This window comes from Grus americana, chromosome 24 (genome assembly GCF_028858705.1).
Source record: "Grus americana isolate bGruAme1 chromosome 24, bGruAme1.mat, whole genome shotgun sequence".
Taxonomy (NCBI): domain Eukaryota; kingdom Metazoa; phylum Chordata; class Aves; order Gruiformes; family Gruidae; genus Grus; species Grus americana.
The window spans coordinates 7,345,254-7,361,385 of record NC_072875.1 but is presented as its reverse complement, the minus strand read 5'-3'; the positions used below and the strand labels follow the sequence as shown (position 1 = coordinate 7,361,385).

The window sequence follows — 16,132 nt, the reverse complement described above, 5'->3', positions numbered from 1 at the left end:
AATCCAGGCGCTGGCACGCAAACCTGCTGCAGCCCTGGCCAGCCTCTCAGAGCCTGCCCATCAATTCCCTGCACGTCCTGCCTCCAGGCTGTTAAAAAAAAATCCCATTGCTTCACCTTCGTGCCACAAAGTCACACCCCCCATCGCAATTTCATCTACGTAGCAAGGAGGCTCGTGCGGACTTCCTCAAGGTTACATAAAGCAAATAAAACCAAGAGCAGAGACTCGCCCAAAACCATGGGAGATCAACCACGCCTGGTGCTCCACCTACTTGTTCATTCCCATCAGATGACAGGCAAGCATGTTACTTGGCCAGCCAATATTTTTCCAAGTCTCCTCATCTTCATCCCAACCAGGAAAGCCCTTCTTCCCAGAGAGATCATGAGATCATCCCCCAGCACGTCCAGGCACTCCCTGCTCAGCCCTCTGCTAAAGCACTCGTAAGCATAATAGTACTATTACACTTTGCTCATTATGCCTCATTTTTATTACGTGGCCTCATTAAGTTAAGAAGCCTCTGTAATTTAACTGCATCTCTTGATCTCCGCACGGGGGCTCCAGCTGCATTTGTCGTCTATCACTATTAAAAACACAGGACAAAAATTACTATTACACCCATTACTGCCCATCAATCTCTTCAATTGCCTCTTAGGTCCTTTCTTCACCTGCTCAATACACCAGGGCCAGATGAATATCATGGCACCTTTATAATCTTTCCATATTTTCCAATAATTATGAGCTGATTTTAAGGGTGCTTTCAGAGAAGAGCAAGTAAGGCACATGATGTCCTCATGGTATACAGGAGAACGGGTAAGAAAAGGACGCAACCAGATCAAGAGAAATAAACTGTGTTAGACAATAAAACGTAATTGTATTAAACCTACCACAAGATGCTTTATGGACACATAGATCAGGTTAACACTGTTTTAGAATTAAATATACCGTGACAAATTGGCATGCTGTGAGAGCCATCACGGCGAGTTCAGTGGCCAGGCCAAAGGCAAGAAGAGATCTGCATCCTATTTCCAAACCCCAGAGAAGGGTGACCAGCAACTGATAGTCAAACAGTTCCTAGAACAGCTTCCCAGCATCCCTTCATCTGCCCAAGGACAGTGGTACTTGCCATCCTTCATGCACAAAAAAACCCCTTCCTGAACTCAGTGTCAAAATTGCAAGTATCCAAACACGTCATTTTGGCAAGTCCACTTCAAAGTTTCCAATCCATAATTCTTGGATGTTTCCTGCTCCACAACAAGTTTCAAAACTTCAACTTTTCTTCCTGATTTTGAATAAAATGCTTCCACTGGGACAGCAACTCTGATCTGCTCAAGTCAGCAGTAACTTGCTCAGGTTAACAGCCCTACATGGATTTCTGTGTATGCTTGGGAGAAAGCCAAGCCATGGAGGGAAACCTACCTGCTGCAGAAAAAAAATCACTATGCTGGATAAAAAGTTTGCTACAACCACCACTGTAAAGACACCGCCAAGGAACATCAGCCATTTGGAAACTGCACATTGGCCTTTCCTTTTCCTTGAGGAGAGATGCTTCACTCTTCCTCTCCTTCTTCCTCCCCATCCCTACCCACTCCCAGGAAAACCTGCTTTGCCTGGTTAGCACTTCCCCCTTCTGGTTTGCTTCCATTGCAGAAAGGTTAATAAAAAAAAAGGCAAATTTGGGAGATCACAGGTAGTACACAAGAAGCTGCACAGAGATGCTGAGCAAGCATAGCAGATACCACCTTGATGCAGTCGGCACCTCCCAGAGAAGGAGAGGAAGGTGAGAGGTGTCAGCTCTTTAAAAGTAAACGCGACCTTAGGAGGAGGCTAGCACCCGAAGCACAGCAATCAGAATGCCCTGGCAGTCGCCCTTCTAGCCAGCCCATTTGATGGAAGAGGGCTTTGACGATTTCAAAGGGCACCATGTTTCCTAGTTTATCGCAAGTGTCTATCTTAAACCAATATTATCATTTTACGCATGACTGGATCAAGAAGAATCTTCAGAAACTGTTCCTGCCGCAGGAGATAGACGCTTGCACAAGAGGCAAAGAAAAAGAAAATGATCCCTCAGACTTACAACACCACACAAGACCCCGACTCACATCCAGTCCAACAGCACTGCTGCTGCTATCATCACGGATCTGTCAGGAGGCGACATTTACACTGTTCTGGTCTTGACAGCAAAAGGCACTTCTGCTCTCCCATGAAGTCTTCCCCTCTGCCCTTTCTGAAGCGTACATCTCCGTATGGTTGGCACCGAGCCCCTACGCTGCAACCCAAGAGAAGGGGAATGAGCATTTTCCAAGGGGTGGCAGGCAACAGAGACAGCCATCATCTCGTAAAAAGCCTCCTACGTTCAGTCAGGAGCAAACACACCCCAGTCAGTGGGGAAAGAGCAGCCACGTGGGACGATGCCCACCCCAACGGCCAAACCACGAATGCAAAGTCTGCATGCTAATCAAGAACAAGCGCTCAGCAAATCTTCCACCTCGACAAAGCGAGAGCAGATCATGCTATCTGGGATGTGGTGATGGATCAGGACAGCTTTAGGCACGCAGAGACCGAGCTGGACTGCAGCAGTTATCTGAGCTGCACTCAAGAACTGGGTTTGGGCACGTAACAGCTAAGGGACAGCAGATGTTTCCCTTGGTCTCTGATGGGGAAGCTTATAAGCAAGGGAAAACCAGCAGTATTGTCTCCCAGTACAGAAAGAAGATGCCCATCTTGAGGTTACCCGGCAATTTCCACCATTATAAGTACAAATAAAGGAAATCACAAGAAATCTCCCATCTACCAGTACATCAGGCTTCAGCTTAGACAGAAGGAGTTAATTTACAGCCACTCCAAGCTTTGACATCTTAAACCTTTTCAGTCTCTGGACAAGATGAGGAATAAGCGTAGACAGCGTCAGACTCTGTGATCGGGAGGACAAAACGCTGCAAACAGCTGTGCCTAATTTTAGCATCTGTTGGTTCTGTTTCTTCAGCACTTGCGGGTGGTGGGGGGGGGTGGCCCCGTCACTCCCAGCTTATTAAAGACACAGCCAGAAAGAGAGGAGTGTTAAATCACACTCCGGGGATTAGCTCACAGGAAAAACAACCCAGCAAGGCACCACTGACCAGTGACAGACACCCCACGCCCCACTAAGGATGCACGGGGGGTTCATCACCTCCATGCGTTGCACCACCAAACTCGTGCATAGAGGGCAAGCAGCAGCAAGTCAGGCACAGCCCCCCATCCCCCTCCAACACCTTCGCCCTTCCTGCTTTTTGAGGAAGTTAATGGCATCTGTATGGCTGCTACGTGCTCCCAGGCAGCATTACCTCAAGGTCTGCCCCGTTGTCCAGAGGTGCGTCTAACCACGCAATGGGGTGACCATTGCTCCTCAGGAGATGGGCGAGAACTTCAGAAGGCCCCCAATACTTCTCTCCACCCCAACCCTCAAGCAACCTCTCTGCAGCACAGGAGGGGTAACGGCCTTGGTTGCTGAACCCCAAACATCAGGCTTGGTGCTCTCAGCCCAGTGGGTCACCTCGCACCTCCCCAAAGGAGCCCGACACTGGCAGGTTGGAGCGACCACTCTGCTCCATGCAAGCGCTGCTGCTGCCACCGCCAGGCTGAACTGAAAAAGTGACGATAAAAGCTGCATTGGCTCTGCCAGGTGACCTGGTTTGAGATTCAAAAACACTCGGGTATTCCTTCCCCCACGCACCCCCTGTGCTCCCTTCCTCTAGTCTGAATTAAGACACCCCCCATATCCGCAAGCTGTTTCTTTGGCGCTGTAAATGCACAGCCTAACGAGGCAAGAGCCACAGCTAGACTCCGCTGTATGAACGAGCTGAAAAAAACCTCTGTCTGCTCACAGGGGCTGCTAGGACATGACTGGGATGCTCTGCTAAGTCACCTGGAACAGCAATAGCCAGTCATTAAAAGACACGTTCTGCAGGGTAACAAGTCCACGCAGACCAGAGGCAGAGACAGGCATTAGAGGAGCTGATAAGGCTCATCTGACTGCTAACGATTTTGTCTACAGTTATTTTTGTGCAGCTGGGAACAAGTGGCTACAGTCAGCTACTTGCCAGCTGGGGAGAAAGCAGCAGTTTTGCATCGTTGGGAATGGAAACACATCCAGCTCAGCCCCCCCACCGTGCTCCCAAATTCTCTCTCCTTGCTGGCAGAGCTTGCCACGGACTGACCAAGACAGCATCCAGCAACATCTCAGGGTGACCGGTGAAGATGCAAAGTGAGGGGTGGTAAAGAGCAGGGGTTTCCTGCACATACAGCATGAAGAAATTATTTGAACCTCTGCTGAAAATTGAGCAACACCTCGATGTGCTGGCTGGATTTAGGTCCCTTTACAGACGCCAGATGCCCTTGCCTGTTTGGCAGAGAGAAACTCTGATTCACACAGCTGAAGGCAGAGCAGCCAAAGGTGACCACCTCCCTTCAGCCACCTTCACGTGCACAAGCCTTGCCAGCACGGACCAACGTCACTTTACAATTCTCCATGGCTTTGGGAGGCCTTGAGCTGTAGGCAAGCTCAGGGCTTACCGGCAGTTCTCAAAGCAGGTGACAGCAGAACCTTGCCAACTGCAGCCAAGCAACTCCCAGTTTGCACTGGAAAAGGCAGAGGCAGATCCATCCAAGCGCTGGTGGCCCGGGCAGATCTGCAGAAGGGTGCTCATCCTGAGCCAGCAACTCCACCTGCTCCAGCCAACGTTGGCTGAATCACGTTTTCATCTTTGGCTGCCAGACAGTACCAAAGAAAGAGCAGACCTGTTAGTCTGAAGGAAGGTCCGTGTATCCCTTTGCACCACCAGCTACCTCCTCCTGTAAGGTGCTTCTGCACTGATCCAGGTACCTCCATCCAAGGCGGCTCTTTCCATCCCACATTCTCCACAGAGACTTGCAAAATCCCTCCTGTTGTCACTGCCACGCTGGCCGTTACGCAAGTTCGGCTGTCTTAACTTGATGCTGAGCATACAAGTGGGGCTGACATTTATTTAATCCTCATAGTAATGTTGACTGTGTACTTACTGAAACACCTCATGCTTATGGAAGACATTTGTTTCCAAGCAGCTTATGCTAAATTGCAGTGATATAAAGGAAACACTTATCCAATATTGACATTTACTGACTGGCAGCATACAGCTTGAATACTCATTTATGCTAGTGGAGGAGGGGGGGAAGCCGGAGGAGGATTCAGGCCCTTCATTTCTGATCTTCTAATGAGTGAGGCAATATTAAGTTAATGAGTGAACGCCTGCCCAAAATGCAAGGTGGGACTCCAATCCCAATGGCTTCTCCCACTCTCGCTCCCTGCTTGGGGGAAAATAAAGTAATACTGGACCCACAGCACAAAGCTTTGATCCTTCATCCAAGAGGAAGTTTGAAAAAGTTCATCCCTTCCACTATTGGTGCATATTTAATCTGTAATTAATAAGGCTCCTCTAGCCTGCAGCATGCATCCTGCTGGGCAGCGAGCATCTTAAAAAACATTATCTAACATTTTCTTGTGTTTCCCCTCCCACAAAGACAGGGTTGCTCACCCAAAAGGCTCCTGAAGTTTTCAGCCTTTAGGTGCTGCAGCATCCAGTCAGACCCTGGCACACCCAAGCAGGGTGTACACACCATGGCTTCGCCACATGCCACATTGAAAATGACAACAACAGACCTAAGAACATAAATTCACTAGCACTTAAGAGGTGAATTAGCCACCATCTGACCGCATACATATCAAACTGGCACAGCAATTCCACCAAACACAAAGTAATTGGAGACAAAAGAAAGCATCCATTATCCTAGTTGAAAGTCTGATGTGCTTCCATCAATGGTTAATGAGCAGCAGTTATGGCAAAGCCCTCAAAAAACCCAATTACGTCCTGCTCCACCCTGAAAGCCCAAAATGCAACAACCCAAAAGCTTGCTGTAGCTTTTGTTGCAAGTGGGGGCGTTGAATGAACATATTAAGACAAGATCTTATCCTGAAGTTAGCATCTGAATTTAACAATGCAAGCGTTCCACCTCCCACTTACACAGCATGTGACACTAAGAGGCAGGATGCCCAGAGCCTAGAGGTACCACTCAAAGCACATTTAGATTTTAAGCCGTTTAATGCAGCTCAGTAAAAGGAAGAGCCATGTAACAGCCAAGTGACCTCCAGCTCCTTCAGCACTTTGGAGGCTGCTGCTACTGCTGCCACCAGGGAAAGGCAAACACTTGAGCACGGGTCCTGCCAGCAAGGCAATGAATAAATAGTCTCAAAAGGCATATTGAACCAGGACATCTGTTAGGCCACAGTTTCCAAGACCAGAACCCAGCATTTGCGCTGCCCTACCACAATGCACAATTCAGAAATGGGTATTTTCCTCTTCCCCCTTCGAGCAGTACAGACAGTCCCCAAGGTGCAGCGAAGTAGAGGAATGGAAACCCGGCTCTGAGTAGCACCAGGATCCTGCTATTCAACTCTAGCACGGAAAGAGTAGCACAGGCTTTAAACTGCAGCTCTTCCCAGCCAAGAGAAAAGAAATCCTGCCCGTTTCCTGGCACGTTTGAAGTTAATATTGCAGGCGATGGATTCACACACCCCCTGCAAGAGCTGGGACAACTGCCAGCCCCGAGGCAGGGCAGACCGCCTTAAAAACTCGCAGCTCCACCAACTGCCTTAAATCTCAGCAAATAAGAAAGAGGCTGATTTACAACCAATTTGCTTCACTACCTATTGATTTATAAAATAAGCTTGTACACGGTCACTATTGCTCTCTTTGGCCAGAGGTAGCTCCCACTGAAGTCAAAGAAAAGACTTGCATTGCTCCTGAACAGAAGCTAAATTAGAGCCTTCATCAATTGTGGTTATTAATGGTCTTTAAAATAAGTAAAAGGAAAAAAAAAAAAGCTGTTAAATCCTACTGGAAGGAGCCTGGAAGTGATGTAAAGCCAATGCTCCAGCAGCATTTTCATGAAGTCCCCTCCACCCAACACCGCACCTCCAGCACGCTGAGGAGCTGAAAGCTAGGAGCACAGCACAGACTCGCAAAAACCGATCATTAAATCAGAGGTTTGAAGCCAGCCACACTCTCCATCACAGACTGCTTGTAGGAAAACAGTTTATTCAAAGACCTTGATCCTCAGCCAATTCACACCCTAAGGGGCACATCGGCCTCTCCCCTTTATTTACAGCGACAAAAGAAAGAAGAGCATTGAGCCTTTTTATTCTAACATAAGCAGTCCAGCTACAGAGAGACTGGGAGCTGGTAACACACGGTGCTGGTAACCTGTCAGGGATTTCTGTGCACGTTTCTACTCCAGTTGGCGTCCCCTAAAACAACAGGAAAGCACAGAAGTAATCGACATCTGCCTGAGATGCGCTGTGCATAACCTGCCCAGGGACCTCCGCCTAACCTTGCAAGGAAGGAGGCCAGCAGGGACACAGCATTAGTGTCAGGGCAGGTGTTTCTCCTCGCCTTCCTCCCTCCAGCAAAGGGCACCTGAGCAAAACCACAGCTCCTCCTCCTTGTTCTTTTTAAATAACTGAAACCTTGCAAGAAAGCCAGTTTGAGCAAAGTCATCTGTGGTCCTCCCGCGAATCTCACCACGGGAGGTAGAGACTGAAGATGGGAAAGCATGGGGAAATCTAAATTGCGTTAAAACAGACATCGGAAGAGGCAGATCTGCGCTTTTTCCCCGGGGATAGCCCAGGCTGGACAACACCAGCTCCAGCTTGAGGCTTACTTCAGTTTCCCTCCTGTGCAACCCGGCTGTTAACTCCTGTTGGCCCTGCCAAACCTGCACCTTTCCACCAGCAGGACCTCCCATCTTCACAAAGCACCTTTCCAAACCATTACCGTCTTCTACTCAACCATTTTTTAGTTGCAACTTCTTGTGCTGCTAGCACTCTTCCTTGGCTTAATTTTTAAAGCCCATTAGCACTTGCTCATTTACTAGCACCATATGCACTCCTTGTACTTCCCAAACAGCTCCTCAGTGTTGAGATTCACCTGATGGGTTTAGGAAACAGCCCAACACATTTCTCTTGCAAAACTACCCTGCTCGCTACATGGCAGGAGAAGTTAAATTGAAAAAGGGATCACAACCACAGATTTCCAGGCTTCTCATTACCAGGCTCATGGTTGCCAGACACAGCAACCTAGTGGGCTGCAGAGAGAGAGGAGTAAAGTCACCAGGCTTTGTACACCCACTTCCCAGCACCCTGTAAGCTCGTATTTTTGCTCCCTATCACCTACTAACCCCCCCCTTGGGATGCTAAAATCCTCATCCTCCAGTCCTAACCAGTGGCGATGGGTGGCATTGGCCTGGTTTCTCTCATCAGCATAATTTAACCCCTCTCCACCCCAGGGGTGGATGACAAGCCACTGGGAAGTTGAGCCGCAGCTGCTAACAACGGGCCCCTCTGACAGAAGTTTACAAAGCATTTGCTTCCAGGGAGGAACCAAGTGAACTGTGAAGGAGAAAAACACAGCCTCCAACACCCAGAGAACTTGGTATTCATCACCCTGAGGGAAAGCAAACATGCCTTCAGAAAGAGAGTCCCAGACAGGCAGAAATCTTCCCATCCAAGGTAAATTTCAGATCCTGCCAAATTCATCTAGGTTGTTACAGCACAGGCTAGTAAGAGGAGGTGGTTGTAGGTCTCCAGCGGTGCTCCTTCCCACAGCCCAGGCACTTTCCCCAGTTGCTTCCAGCCTCACCCAGTTTGGCTGACACTGGAGCAGAGGAGGAAGAGGTAAGCTATTCCCCACGCACAAGCAAAGGCAGCTAGTTTCATGGCAGCATCAATTTCTTCCCACCAAGGGGCACCACGCATCTAGTCTCTGCAGGAGGCAAATCGTGCTTCGACTTTATCTTGCCTTCCACCAAAGCTGTGGTCCTGACAGCTTTCAGGGAGGCGGGTGGAAGAACAAGCAATACCAGGGGAAAAACAGCCCTGTACAGGAAACACTGACCTATCGACTTTCAGAAAGTGCAGGCTGCTTCAGACCATTTGCAAGGGGGAAAGACAGAGGATGCTCAAGGGAAGGCAATTTGTTCTTCCTAGATCTCAAGAGAAGCTTGTGCTTTGTGCACCCAGGTGCAGCGTGGCCCCTGACAGGGAGCAACAAGCACCTTTCTCCTGCAAGCTCAGCTGGGGGCCCAAGTTCCAGCCTGCACGGTTTGCAGAAATAGCAGGATGCCGGCATGCCACGAGGCGGCACAGGGCCCACGAAGTACGAACCCAAGGGCATAGGTGTACAGATCCAGTGATGGAAAATGCCTTTTCAGTGAGGCTTTGTGTGAGGGAGCTTTTTTTTTAAACTAGTGTCCAGACCACAGATCCCAAGCGAGGTTTTTCAGCAGAGGTGATCCCCCCCATCCTTGCTGCCCTTGGCTCAGGGGAATTTAAGTCCTGCCTGCCTTATCATGGCAAATCCCTTCAAGGCACTTTGGTGCTGCAGGCAAGCAGATGTAGCTCTGCCTGCTCCTCGCCCACAAAAAGGAGCCACTGAAACTCCTGATGGGCAGGGTTAAGTGATTTTAATTGTTCCTTCAAGTGAGTTTTGGCCCACCGGCTCCCTCCAGAGCCAGGCACGACTGCCCTCTGGGTGCACACATAAACATCCCATCCCCACAGCCCACCAGTCTTTAGGAGCACCTTTGCCCACGGAAAGCGAATGCCACCACATCTGGACACAGCAGCCGCTCAAGGGGAGGCAAACACAACATATGCTGGAAAATAAGCTTCAGTTCCTACATCCAGGCCTTTCCTCCCACAAAGTACCATGTGGTTTAAGGAATCCTTTGCATGAAATCCTATTAGGGATCCTTTGCACGGTTTCACCCCAAAGGGGAAAGCCACGATGCCGCTGACAGCTCCTTTCTCATGTACTGCGAGCAGCAACTCCATAGAAATGCATTCAGTTCATCCGACGGGAGGAAACAGCTGAAAATGCTCTGCAAGACACTATCTCTGCCTTGTAACCCGGCATGAATAAGCAAGGTACCAGATGCACACTCCTAACGGTACAGACAGAGGAGACAAATCAACCGAGCTCATGCTACGCGCAGCAGAGCCAAGGAGCCACGGCAGCTTTCGAACACAAGCGCTATTAAAGAGTGCATTAGCCCTTATTAAAAATAATGGCTGCAAAAAGGAGGAGGGGGGGAAAAAAAACCCAAACCAAACCTCAACAAATCCCCGCTGGATCCCAAACACAAACTTATTCAGCTCCACTAGCAAACTGCCATTTGACCTGCAGGGAGTTGAGAGATTCATGGGAGCGGGGAGAGATGCAAGAAGGCCAGGATCAGCTTCCAAATTGCTGATATCCCCGGACCCGCTGCTGCCCTGCTGTACCAGGGAGAGTTCAAATTTGTTCAGCCAGAAATCCACATGGAAGACACAGTGGGTTTCTTTTGTGCAGAAGCAAAAGCGAATGCAAACACAGCTTTCTCCCTGAAGGAATATTAGTACAAGCAGAGAGAGGGAAGGAGAAAAGGGGAAGGGAGGGCAGCGTGGGAGCCCAACATCACATCCAAGCCCAGGAAAAGAAGAGGTAAGGACAACCAGAAGCGCAGCCACCTCTAAACTCGGCATCCCTGCTTGGGGAATAGTGGGAAACACAGCGTATGGTGGGGGATGTTCAGCAATAATGTCTGGCTGAGCAAAAAACCAGCTGCCCGTTGAGAAGCACTACTCTCTCCAAAAGTTTTATCCTTCATTTAATCAACAGATGGACTAGCTGCGTGGGTTTGGGGCTGGTTTTTCTTTCGCTTAAGCAACCCCAAGCCCTACCCTCACAAAAGCTGGCTTCGGGACCACGGCGGCGTGACACAGATGGTATTTGACACCAGCGTTGCGAGGGGATGAGCAGCAGATAGGAGAAGCTTGGGTCTGGCTGGAGCTCAGCGTCCTCCACAGGTGACAGACAGTCCAGGGACCAGGCACACAGCAGCACGTCAAAGGCAGCTTCCCAAAGCGCCCCCCACTCCCCAAACCCTTATTTTTTTTGTATTTGGGGAGGGGAAGACAACCAGGTAGCAAAGTTACGGGGCAATTTCCTCCAAATTCCTACACTCCTGCCCCGGCTCCCGTGCTGTCGGGGAGGTGGGATCCGGTAGTGACACCCCCCAACACCACCGCAGGCCCCCCCCCCCCCCCCCCCCCCCCCCACCTCCCCTGGGCTGGCTGCATTCAAAGCAACTCTTTCCCCAGCCTCCCCAGGAGCAAATCGCTCCCCACCCCGGCGGTGCAACCGCAGGCTCCTCCGCGCAGCCGGCGGGCTCTCCCCGGGCCGGAGCTGCCTCTGCCGCCAGCCGAGGAGGCTTCCTGCCTCCCCACCGAAATTATCCATCCCTCGCCTCCCCAGAACCGGCGAAAGGGCCGGCTGGCGATGGGGGGTGGGGGGGGCTGTTGCTGAGCAAAGCCGTGTTTACACACAAACACGATCTAATTAACGGAGCTGGAGCAGAAAGAACTCATTTGCATGCTAAAGATTTTTCCTTTTTTTTTTTTAAAAAAAGGCAAGCTGCCTCGCCAGAAATGCATGAAAAACTCTGCAATCCTCCCTCTCTTCCCCCCACCTTTTTTCCCCCCCTTGTGCAAAGAGCAAAAACCACACGCAGCCCCCCCACCCACCCCCGACCCCCCCAACCCGGAGATACACACACACACACACACACACACACACACACACACCCGCTTCTCCCGTCCGCCCCGCTCGCAAACTAAGTGCGGCGCCGGGTCCTACCGTGGCTGAGCAGGAAGCACCCGAGGAGGAGGAGGAGGAGGTCTGCCTGGAAAGCGCTCATTCCTCAGGGTGGGCTCGGCGCCGGGGGTAGGGGGGCTCCGCTGCCGCCGCCGGCGGGGGGCTTCAGGCCGCCGCCGCCCGCCGGCTCCGCTCGCCCGGCTCCATCGCCGCCGCCGCCGCCGCCCCCCCAGCTCCTCCCCCGGCAGCGCTGCCTTGACTGGCGGAGCGAACCTCGCCGGCGCAGCCTGGCTTTTTGAGGAGGGGGGGGAAGAGAGAGAGAGAGAGAAAAAAAGGGGAGGGAGGGAAAGTGATGGTTAAAGGGGGAGTAACTTGCTCGCAGCCGGGGGATGGCTCAGCCTGCCAGCCCGGGATGGGATGCACGGGGGGTGTGGGGGGGTGCACCCCCAGACGCTTGCAGGTGCATGGTTCCCCCCCCCGATATTTAAATTTGTAAAGGGGGGCTTGCTGCCCGTCACCACGCCACCCCCCCCGGCGCCGTCCTCACCTGCCCCCGCTCTGCGGGATTCGGGGGGAGCAGCCGGAGCCTCCCCCCGAGCTCCAGTCCGGGGAGGGGGGCACAAAAATACCACCCCCCATCCCCCCGGGGTGAGTTACCCCCTCACACCCGGCGGCCTCGCACAGCTCCTGGGGAAGGGGGGGTGGGGGCTCTGGTTGCAGCCGAGGGGGGGCAGCGGCTCCTCCCCCCCAAAAAAACCCCTCTGGAGCCGAAAGGGGAAAAAAAAAAAAGCCACTACAGAAACCCCGAAATAAAGTTTTTTGGGGGGAGGTGGGCGGGGAGGGAGCAGCCCCTGCGCGAGCGCCTCCCGCCGCGCGCTTGGGGAGGGGGCGCGGGGGGTTTTGCAAGGCTGATGCATCCCCAGTGCAACCTGCGCGGAGCAAGGCCGGGGTGGGGGGGAACAGGGCCTTTTCCTGCCTTTAATTACCATTTTTGCTCTTTTGGGGTTGGGTTTTTTTTTTTTAATTTGATTTTTTTGCCTAGGGAGAGTTTGCATACAGAGCAGAAGGTCCCAAAAATAAAAATAAACAAAAAGCATTGTCTTACCACTGCGCTTTGCACATCCACTGAGGCCAGGGAGTCACTCGCCTCCATCTCCAAGTCCGAAGGGACATGTGGGGGCCGCTGAGCGCAATTATAAAACCGAGCATTAGAAAGTAATTACAGCTGTGGACTCTAATTACTTACTGCTGTGCTGAAAGGTGAACTTCAAAGTGGGCTGCCACAGCAATCCACGCTGTGCTGGGAGCTGCCGCAAGGGCTTGCTTGCCTCGCTGGGAGCTTGGGTTGTGGCTACCTGCGCTGGTTTAGCTAAGCGGGACTAACTTTCCAAAGTGCGCTTGTGCTAACAAGCTAAACCGATGCTAAGCGGGTTAAACCTGACTTAGGAGCAGCGGTGAATTGAGATTTATTGATTGAAATGCAAGCGTTTCAGCCTGGCGTGTGCATGCTTTGCTCTCTGCGGAGGGGTAGTCACCCTGGAAATGAAGAGCCTTTCTTTTTTTTATTATTTTATTTTTAGCTTGCATCCCTCAGGAAATAAAGCTTATTTGATTTTGTCCATGCACGCTGGTTTTCCCATCCCTGCCTGCTTGCATACCTGTCAACCGATTTGGGAGAGAAAGACACAAAAATGGGGACATTTGCTTGCAACTATCATTTTCCTGCATTTTCCATCGGAGCTATAAGGGACAGTGACGCTCCTGGACTATATTTTCCCTCTGCCACCGGCTTGCCTTGGGCAAGTCACTTTGGCTCCGACCCTTGGAGGGATTTTGGCAGCGGCTGCGGCCGCAAAGATATTTTGGTGGCCACGCTGCAGGACAGGACTGGGGAGAGGTTACAGGTGGTGTATTTTTTTCTGGCAGCGGCACTGATTTCAGTGCACATTGAATAAAATGCTCAATGCCTGATTTCAGTGGGAATTAGATTTCTAAATAATCCAGAGACTTTCTCGGTTGTGTTTTAGTTTATTCTGCAAAATGTTGTTTGCTTGCAGACTAGGGGTACTGATGGATATTAACGCTGCTACACAAGTAAGACTTTGCTGTGAAGCTTCAAAACACCATTAACATTTTCATGGCAATTTCTTCTTTTATTATTTTTTTTTCCCCCACAAATAATATTATTTCTTGCCTGCATTAAAAACCAGCAGAATTTTGAACTTCCAGGAGAAGAGAATATTTTTCTCTCTTTTTTTTTTTTTTCTCCTCAGTGAAAACATTTCAGCTGGAAAATTCTCATCATTGAAATATTGACCTTTGCAAAGGGCTTTAAATCCTTGAATGAAAGTAGCATGTAAGTGCGAAGTTTTATTAACTGATTACCTCTGTGGTTTCGACTACATTGGTAGTCAAATTTGATTTAGAGGACTAGGCAGTTGTACTGTGCATGTAAAAAAAAAGAAAAAAAAAATCAGGTTTCTGACATAATTTTGGCTTGCTGGAGCTGAAAGAGGGCTGCAGCTCTGAGCATCGTCCTGCAAAACTATCTTTCCTTTACCTGCACGACCGCGTTATTACAGGAGACAAAATCAAGTGCAAACTGATTATTAAATGCTCTTCTCGGGGAGCTCATTTAAATCTGCCGTGCTTTGTGGAAGGAAATGAATCATTCCAATTAAAAAGCTGAGAAAATCGCGGAGCTGGGTGAAATGGCCTTTGGGGAGGAATGGTAAGCCGACGCGGAGCGGACCTACCCTCGTCTGCAGGAGAGGTTTGTGTTTGCAGGTGGGACCCCCACGCCGGGCCCCTTTGCATCACGCTGCTTCCAGACCTTGACCTTGCGTGGGACCACAACTGCGTCTCCCCGTGTAATTTGGGGTTTGCACGCCTGCCCCGTGCAAGAGCTAATAGCAAAGAGCGATGCTAGAACCTGGGAAGAGCAGATGATAAACCTCTCCATTGCTTTTGAAAGTCAAGGGGGATAAACCAGGCATCTTTCTCTTTTTTTCCCCTTTTTTTCCTTTTTTTTTTTTGGTATTCCACATTGACAAGTGCAATAGATATGAAACATCACAACAATGAAAGCGAATACTTTCCGCGTGCCTTTGACTCTCTTACTTCCAGGCTATTTACCGAGACGTGCAAGAAACGAAATGTTCTGAAATGCTGCAGCAAAATGGGGAGGAACAAAAAAAAGAGAATAATATAAAACATGTAAGCAACTTGATAAAAATGAAGCAATATTGACAGAAAATGGAGTTTTAAACAGCAGGACAACAGCAGCTCAGATGAATTTCATTCTTGTGTATTACAAAGCTAAGCCAAGCACCTGGAAGAGAGAGAGAGAGGAAAATAATCACACATTTCCCCGTTTCATAAAATCTTTTCCTTGTCATTTAAAAATACATATGACAAGTGAAAGCCGTGCAGAGTCCTGCTGTAAAAACACTGAGGCGGGACCCAGAGGCTTTCCCTGCTCTTGCTGCGGAGCTTTCCTCACGGCCTTGGGGAAACTCATCCCACGTGCCTCAGTTTCCCCCTCTGCAAAGCGCTGCTTGCCTTTCTTGCCTATTTGCGAGACAAAACGCTTCAAAGCATGAGCTGCCTCCTAATCGGAAAGCAAAATTATTCGGATAATGGGATGGAGGAGGGAGCAAGTTGTTCCTCCAAACGATAGGAGCGATGCACAGCCCTCGTCACGCGCTGGGGGACCTCGCCGCAGGTTTGGGGTCGAGAGGTGTTGCGGAGATGCCAAGGGGCATCCTTGGAGGTGGCAGGATGCAATGAAGCCGGTTGAGGTGCCTCTGAGATTTTGGGGAGACCTTTAGGACTCCGTTTATCGCGGCAGCGAGCCAGGGACATGGGGGCAGGAGGCTGATCTCTTCCAGGCGGGCACCACCTTCCCGGGACACTTCTTGCAAGAAAACGCGGGGAGACCTTTTCAGTTGGCAACAGGTAAGCACGGCCACCGCCGCTTTCCCGCGCACGAATGAAGGCAGCTGCCTTCGAAAAGCCCCCCCAGCCCCTCACCCGGGACACGACGGGGTTTTGCAGCGCTCCGGCTCCGCACGTTGCCTTGATTTTCGTTGCAACCCCAGCCAAAAAGTGCCGGTCCCTTCCCATGGCTCCCCAGGGACCCTCTTTGACAAGAACCCAGGCAGAGGCCAGGGAAGCAGATCCGGGGAGGGGGGGAGTGCCCGCGCTCTTTTTCCTCCTCATCTCCTTCTTTTGCTCCCGGCTGGAGGGACAGCTGCCAAAAACCCCCCAGCCTGTGGCACTTGATAAAGGTCTCGCACGGCGAGTCCGGGAAGGATACGGGCAGAGATAGGCAGGGCCTGGAAACAGCCACGGGGGGAGAAAGGCAACTGAGGTTTTGAGGGTTAAAGATGAAAAATAGAAGTGTTTTGACACTCTCTTGGTTTCGGGTGGGG

General features: G+C 50.7%; 1 protein-coding gene across 3 annotated transcripts in view; it reads right to left on the bottom strand.

Moving 5' to 3' along the window:
* Positions 1–11,983, bottom strand: part of KIRREL3 (kirre like nephrin family adhesion molecule 3) — a 325,022-nt gene extending 313,039 nt beyond the window's left edge. For 2 of the 3 annotated variants that reach the window (XM_054803327.1, XM_054803322.1), the window contains exon 1: positions 11,742–11,982. In XM_054803327.1, coding sequence (XP_054659302.1) covers positions 11,742–11,802 — 61 coding nt within the window. In that variant the 5' untranslated portion in view covers positions 11,803–11,982. Of the gene's footprint in view, positions 1–11,741 lie in introns of all 3 variants that reach the window. The other variant, XM_054803325.1, reaches the window with a different exon arrangement.
* Between the last annotated feature and the right edge of the window lie 4,149 nt (positions 11,984–16,132).